Here is an 8,172-nt window from a genome sequence, read left to right as displayed (position 1 = left end):
TTATAGGTTGTGTACCAAAAGGAGGAAAAGACTTACTGGCCATTAACCAGGACTTCCACTTTGCGATTGTTCACCTGCCTGTCACTCTTGTGTCTGTTCTGAAATATTCAAAACATTCCAATTTTAATCACAGGTTGAAAATTAGTTGAGAGAGAGGGAGAGGGAGAGAGAGAGAGAGAGGTAGTAGGAAATGGGTGATCAGTGTGAGTGTGAGAGAGCAAAATGAGCGCCTGAACTCCCTACCAGGTCATCTGAAGATTGAACAAGTGAATGACTGAGTGAGTGAGCGAGTGATTGAGTACCTGTAGAGTGAGATTGAGTGTCTGAAGAGTGAATGAGTGAGTGAGGGAGTGATTGAGTGAAAACTCACTAAGTTGCCTGATGAATGAGTGAGTGAGTGAGTGAGTGGGTGAATGAGTGAGTGAAAACTCACTAGGTTGTCTGAGGAGTGAGTGACTGAGCGAGTGAGTGAGTGAGAAAGTGAGTGAATCAGCAAGTGAGTGAGGGAGCAAGTGAGTAAGCGAGTGAGCAAGTGAGTGAGTGAGCAAGTGATTGAGTGAGTGAGTGAGTGAGCAAGTGAGCGAGTGACCAATTGAGTGAGTGAATGAGAGGGAACTCACTACATCGTCGCTGCCATCCTTCACGGCTGTCATAAGGAGCACCAGCAGCAGGGGCACCACAGTGGTGAACCAGGACAGAGAGGAGATCTCAGGGATGAGCTGTGGATGTGGGGGGGGGGGGGGCAAATGTAACATAGAATATCATGTCAAAATAAAGGAAGAGGACTTTTAAAAAGTAGAGAGACTAGAGCAGTGGTTCTCAAACCTTTTCTGTCATTCCCCACTTTGAAGGTGGGTAGATCCCATCATCAATATGCATTTTGGTTCTAAGATACATTTCCCATCTCGGTCCACTGGATCGGATGTTATTTTAATTCATATGTTGGTCTGTTTATGACTCTTACAGTCTGTTTGTGTGTGGCTGTTTTATTTTGAATCTATGATCTTCCTTGTCAAAAAAGGAAGGCATTATTAAATATAGGCACAATTCTTTTTATTATTATTTCCTCCAGTTCCTCGCGCCCCACCTGTCATGTCTCTATTCCCCACTAGTGGGGCCCGCCCCACACTTTGAGAACCACTGGACTAGAGTGAATGAAGAAAACGAGTGAGAAGAAGGGGGGTAATGTAGAAAGAGGATTAGTTACCTGAAGACAGAGTAGGGCAATGAAATAGGCATTAGCGATCCTCTGTAACTGCTCTAGAAGGTTGAGTGGTAGGAATGTAATTATATTATACTTGGAGGTCCTAATCTCATTGTTCTGTGGAGAGAAAGGAAGACAATGATCATTATTACTGAACCACACACACACACACACACACACTTCATACAGTACACAAGCACTCACCGCATACTTATAAGAGAGGTTATACTCCCGATCATTTGCCCGCACAACCCTTTCCTTCTCTGTAAGAATGAATGAAAAAACGAATGAATCAGTGAATGGATGAATAAATGAATGAACGAATGAATGAATGAACGAATGAATCAACCAATCAATCAACTTTTATGATTTTTTCTGTTTACTTGTATGTACTGTACACTGTACATTGTAATGTCAGGAATTCAGCCTAACATCTATGATATTAGCATAAGATATATATTACATAATGATAACACTGTGATAAATGATTAGCATCATATTATACTGGTTTTGATCTGAAGCATTAGGTGAGAAATGAAGCTTTGCATTACCCTGCTCCTTCCCTCCACACTCTATACCCAAGGACGACAGTAGAGAGCCCATGTTTACTTTCTACGCCACCATTCTCTGCAGAAAGAAAAAGAAACACACAAACTCTGCTTTTAGGGTGAACTCCATATCTCCCCTACCCCACCATCTCACTCTACCCCTCTGTTTGGGAGGTTCACATTTAGGGGAAGGGGTTTCCTGATTCATCTTGGATGGAGGGTAGGATGGAGTTTTAGGGATACATTGCAAGATTTTCCAGGAGCCCACTTTGGAATTTCCTCCATTCCCACTATGAGGAACATCCCATTGCGCGCAAATGAAAGTTGGCTATAAGTGTTTGGATAAGCCCATAAATGTCATTATACCTTCTCAATAATCATGTACAAAACAAATAAAGTCCATCTGGAGTCCATAAGTCCATAATGGATAGATATAAGTCCATAAGTCCATGATGGATAATTGAGATTGGAGATTGATTGACATTTTCTCTCAGACAGCTAATGAGGAGGGAGATTGACACTTGCCTCAGAGATTTCACCCTGTCCCCTAAGGGGCCTCCTAGACATATCCTCATATCAGTTTAGTTTTCACATATATACTGGAGAGGCCTCACATTCCTTGTGCTATTGGTCAGGGATTTCAAATTCAAATTCAATTCAAATGGTGCTTTATTGGCATGACCAATATGACACTTGTATTGCCAAAGCAATTGTTACATAAAAGTACAGTATCAGGATCTAAGCAATTATACAGGTATATACAAGGGATAGGGGTACATGGACAAAGTGTAAAGAACATTTTTTTTTTTTGTCTGTGTCTGAGTACAACATATTGAGTTCAAGTTCAAGTTCTGAGTGACTCAACATAGGCAACAAACTTACAGACATACAATACATCAGGGCACAAATATAAAGTGGACTGCGTAGAAACTTCAAGTATGGTATATATAACATGAGGGGACTGTGTTGAGTTAGTGTATGTGGCTGTGGCTGTGAGAGAGGGGTGCATGTGTGTGTGTGTGTGTGTGTGTGTGTGTGTGTGTGTGTGTGTGTGTGTCTGTGTGTCTGTGTGTGTCACATGTACATGCATACAAAAATCACTCAGTGTCTCTCAGCTGGTGACAGGCAAGGACATATTGGGCAGCAGTAATACAGCTGTCTGTGTCTTCTCCCAATAGGTATAGTATTTTATTCGGGTTTGGTAGGTCATATAAATCAGGGATTTTTTCTTTTATTTTTGGGAAGTATTTATTGCGAATTGATTCAAATTTTGGGCATTCAGTTAAAAAGTGCAATTCAGTTTCAACAACATCATCTCTGCACTGCTGGCATAGACGCTCGTCTTTTGGAAGCCATGTCTTTTTGTGTCTTCCTGTTTCTATGGCTAAACGGTATTCACTGAGTATGTATTTCGTTAGTGTGCATCTCAAATTTGTCTCTTTTATTTTTGTTAGGTAATGTGCAAGTGTATATTTCCTGTTTAGGGTCAGATAGCATTGCATTTTGCTTTGGGATAGTGTTTTAGATTGCCAATATTCATCATAAATGTATTTTAGGTTTTGGGGCGTTTGGTTAATCCAAACATTTTGTGTGGATGTGGCCTGGTATTTGGCCTTTAAAGTGTTGGATGTTTCTGGAGGAGGGTGACTGAAGACCAGGTTGGTAGGGGAGTTATCTTTGCTCAACTCTTGGTGTTTCAGGGCTTTATAGTGGAATGAGTTTGGGTCACTCAGACTTACATGTTTGATGAACTTGTTTGCCCTTTTCTGAATTTTTATCAGGAGAGGGTATTGGCCTTGATTTCCCTCAGTGGAACAACCAACAACCCAGCTTACTTAATATTACACATGGCACACTGTTGATTGTTGTCAGTCATGTCCATCTGACCATATCCAGCCTTGCTTTGTCTTATTTTACATTTCAGCACCACAGTATAAGCACTGTAGCATCAGAGAAATGATGATGGAAAATTTAAAGATAAAATACATTTGATTCAGCTTAACATTTAGTATAATCAAAATTATTATAGCGTAATAATTTCACTCCTATGGTAATCAACAACCTATATGAAATCAACAATATTCAATATAATTTCCTCTTGTATTCCATGTATGCGGAAGAGAAAATGCTACCCTGAAGAACAGCATCCAAAGGGAGACAGAGAGGGATGATAATAGGGTAATTATAGTGTCCCTCCTCACATTAATATGGTTAATGATAAACTTGGTAGTTATAGTAAAATGCATTGTGTCCGTGTGTGTGTGTGTTTCTGTGTGCTTGTGTCTGTGTGTGTGTGTGCGTGTGTGTTTCCATGTGTGTCCGTGTGTGTGTGTGTGTGTGTGTGTGTGTGTGTCCGTGTGTGTGTATACTGTGTGTCTTATCAGCATTCTGGAAAGAGAGGAGCAATTTATTTGCTGGCAGTCACCATCCATAGCCTGTCTACTGGACATTACAAGATGAAGGCACAACTCACTGAAAAGGCTAGCAAGAGCTATTTAGAAACATTTGTTAGAAATATATATGCTATCTCAGTTTATTTTAATATCTTAATTCCCTTAGGGCCCAAGTTATAGGCGATATAGGTAGGGGGAAGCTACGTCAAGCAAGGCAAGTACTCTGAAATGGGGCGAGACCTTTCCGGTGAAGAGAAATTGAATAAACCAATCACATGCGACCAGTGTTACATTCTGATCTATTTATCTATCTTTTACTAATTAACTTCAGCCTGACTGTGCCCACTTTGTGTGTCTGACTTCCCTCTGACCACAGTGTACATGCACTGTCAGAAAATATAGTCTTTTCTCACTGGGAACCTTTGTCAATTCCATGGATTAGTGGAGGAGGATAGACCCTCTTTAGTCATAAGTATACAAGAACACCTTTTGCTCAAAAGCATCTTTTGTAAACACGTTAACAGTTTACATATGGTAGCTTTTGCCCTCCTGTAGGTCACTGTTTAAGACAATAGTAAGATCATAGGTTTGACAACAACTGAAAATAATTTCTGGTCTCGGAAGTAAACAGAGTCGAACTTGACGCAGGGAATGATCAAAAGTTAAATGAAAGTCCTGCAATAGAGAACGAATGTTCAGTGGCCTCTCGAGCAAAAGACAAACTTCCTATATAGAAGAGGTTCATTAGGCCTACTGATATACTATTTACACTGTTTCACTATAAAAGGCCAATGAAGTAAATTGTATTGTACCTGACAAGTTTCGGCTACCTTGCCTCTGTAGCCTTCATCAGAGGTGTCACGTGATGTTGGTGTGACGTCATCTGAGATGTGTTATATGGCGTTTTATATGGCCACAGGTGGGATGGAAAACGCCATATAACACATCTCAGACGACGTCACACCAACATCACGTGACAACTCTGATGAAGGCTACAGAGTCAAGGTAGCCGAAACTTGTCAGGTACAATACAATACAACTATCAATCTGGTCACTGCTCTGTGCTGGCCCTCCTTCTCACTCTACCCCCCACTGGCCAGCGCCCATATCAGGCCAACCTGTCTTTCCGTATGGACAGCAATGACGTGATGTGGACTCTGGTGGAGATTCAACACATTCACAACACAGCCAGACACTCTAGTGTGTTATAGTGTGAAGCAGTGTATCATAAACAAAGCATTTTCATTGTATGTGTTTGAACAAATGAACCATTATGATAGTCTCCCATAGACTGTACAGATGTTCATATTATAGAGAAACTACCTGTTGATGCTCTGTTGACAACAGTTTATGGATAAGATTAGGGTTAGGTCAAAGATCCTTTGGAACAACCATCTCTGGTTAGGTGACTGAAATTCAGTTTTCAAGACCGAACTTCAAATTCTACAATCTGCAAAGTCTCTGTAGACGGATTATTCAAATAAAGTGTTTCGCAATTTACTACTTAATCTCTTATTATATTGTATATTGAAATGATATATATTGAAAACTACATACAGTAATCAATCACATGCTACATCTCAGCTCATTTCTATACGCACTGTTGTATAGATAGGTTTACATAGGCTCACGGGAGCATGACCATCTGTAAAGAACACAGTACTAAAACAAGCAACAGCGTTATCAGTGCCTCTATCAAACTCACATAAAACCATAAACTGGTCGCTGATAACTATACTCCGCCCTGACACCACCAGCCTGTACGAAGAATGCCATTTTTTTTTACTCACAGAGCCCTTTGAAACCTGCCGTTATAATCGACGTGGGGATAACTCGCAACCCTGAACATTAGACTTATGCGTTCATACCGCAGGCGAGCCAGTGTCCAACACAACACACTCTTTATCTTATCTCCTATACAGGTCAGTGGGGACTGATGGGATGGGCTGACACACACACACATACATGCCAATAGGCGGAATTTCCTTTTTTCAAATCAGAGGTCAACTATGAAGGCCTGTACAGCCACAAAGCTACAAGATACATGAACACACCCTACATTTGTGTGATTCGCATAATCACAAGAGACTGTGTGTGTGTGTGTGTGCACAATAACAACCCTATTCAACAACCATCAATCAGAAAGGATATGAATATATATGAATGTTTCAGTATTTATATGAATATGAATATATTAATGTTTCAGTATTTTCTGTATCTTTTCATAATTTGGGTCAATGAACTGGAAGCCTTACAAGCATCAAAATCACAATTCATATCACATTTTCTCATATCACATATCGATTTCATCATATCAATTTGTCTGGTTTCCAATAATAATAGTAACCACAATGAAACACCAACCAATAAATTGGCATCACTGAATAGTATATTAGTGAGTAAGTGAAAGTAAAATGATCAGAGCATTGATCTGTGCATGCTGCCACGATACCCAACAGGTCATTGCCCCAAAAGGGTAGTAGAACCCCCCCCCCCCCCTGTTACCCTGTCTAACACTTTCTCTGAAGATGAATTAACACAGACAAAAAAACAATAAAAAGTTACAGATGTTTCACCAAAACTTTTTCAGCAACTCCACATAACTTTTATCCATTCCAGTGATAAGAATCTGAGTGTCGAGCACTTAAAGGCTAAAGACCCACACACAGAGGTCTGTTGTTAAAGTCATTTAGTCAAGCCTTTAGTTTAAAACAGTTCCGACCTTCATGAAAGACTGATTTTCCACCCTCAAGCTGATAAGATTTCAGCAGTGGATAGCTGAAACGAACAAACACACTTTCTGAGAGGTCCCTTCATGACTGACCACCAAAGACTCACACACACACACACACACACACACACACACACACACACACACACACACACACACACACACACACACACACAGATGTAGTGGAGGTTAAATGACTTTTTTTAAATCCGAAACCGCATGGCGCAGTCCACCTTACTGTGATAACAGAATTCATAGTTTACCCACCTCTTATTTTACCACTACATCCCTGCATACACACACTGGCAAAAACAAGAGTGAACAGAATAAAACAGACACAAACATACCTGAACGAAGAACAAGACCGGGTCCGTGACTCCAGTGAATCTGCAACTTCCTCACAGGAAACTACGCTGAACACACACATACACACACTCAAAGAGAGAGAGAAAAAAACAGAAGTATGGAGGTAGGCTCTGTGGCTAGCTGACTATAACTCCCAAGATGCACTGCTCCGCTACTTGGGGGCTTCCACCTCAGGTGAGGCGTAGTGGGCGGAGCCTCTGGGCAGGTGTGTCCAAACGGTTTCAGAGTCTTGGGTCAGCGGACCCTGCAGATGTCTTTGTCTGGACAGAATAATTCTCAAGAAAAACAAAAACAAAACACCTGTTTAGGATCTCTGTGACTATATAACCAATAGAACGAAGAAAGAAATGAGTTCGCTAAACATAATGTGACAGGTGAATGGCGTAGAGGAGGTAGAGGAAGTATTAAGCAGGAAACCCCATCAACCAATCAGCTTGAGCCCAGCCCTAATAGCCACAAGTGGAACAAGAGCAAACAGCTTGCTGATCTTTGGACTCTGGATGTGGTAAACTGTGACGAGGGAGAGAGAGAGAGAGAGAGAGAGAGAGAGAGAGAGAGAGAGAGAGAGAGAGAGAGAGAGAGAGAGAGAGAGAGAGAGAAAAGGAGAGAAAGTGAGGCATAATAAAAAAGAAGGGGTGTGATGTGAAGAGAAACACATACACGCACGCAGAGAGAGACAAACACACACACACACACATGCAGAGAGAGAGAGAAATACACACATACAAACACTCACACACACACATACACAGAGAGAGACTAAGAGAGAGATGCGCACACACACACACACACACACAATACATAGCAATACTGTACATACACACACAGAGACAGACACACACATACTCTAGACATGCAAATTCTGCTTTCAAAACATCTGCAGTCAGAATCTGTCACGTGTGGATTTAATGTAGGAAATCTGTGAGAAAA

The 8,172-nt window shown here is 41.0% G+C and overlaps 1 protein-coding gene across 2 annotated transcripts in view; it reads right to left on the bottom strand.

Annotated features, from left to right (window-relative positions):
* atp8b5b (ATPase phospholipid transporting 8B5b) overlaps window positions 1-7,519 on the bottom strand; it is a 28,243-nt gene extending 20,724 nt beyond the window's left edge. Inside the window, exons 1-6 of one of the 2 annotated variants that reach the window (XM_042060435.1) lie at window positions 7,224-7,519; window positions 1,756-1,831; window positions 1,409-1,467; window positions 1,208-1,321; window positions 621-719; window positions 37-98 (exon numbers count right to left, since the gene is read on the bottom strand). In XM_042060435.1, the coding sequence (XP_041916369.1) occupies window positions 37-98; window positions 621-719; window positions 1,208-1,321; window positions 1,409-1,467; window positions 1,756-1,807 (386 nt within the window). In that variant the 5' untranslated portion in view covers window positions 1,808-1,831; window positions 7,224-7,519. Of the gene's footprint in view, window positions 1-36; window positions 99-620; window positions 720-1,207; window positions 1,322-1,408; window positions 1,468-1,755; window positions 1,832-5,935; window positions 6,025-7,223 lie in introns of those variants that run through there. The other variant, XM_042060436.1, reaches the window with a different exon arrangement.
* Between the last annotated feature and the right edge of the window lie 653 nt (window positions 7,520-8,172).

This window comes from Alosa sapidissima, chromosome 13 (assembly GCF_018492685.1).
Source record: "Alosa sapidissima isolate fAloSap1 chromosome 13, fAloSap1.pri, whole genome shotgun sequence".
NCBI lineage: Eukaryota > Metazoa > Chordata > Actinopteri > Clupeiformes > Clupeidae > Alosa > Alosa sapidissima.
Note: the sequence above shows the minus strand (reverse complement) of the source record. Positions and strands in the feature narration are given on the sequence as shown.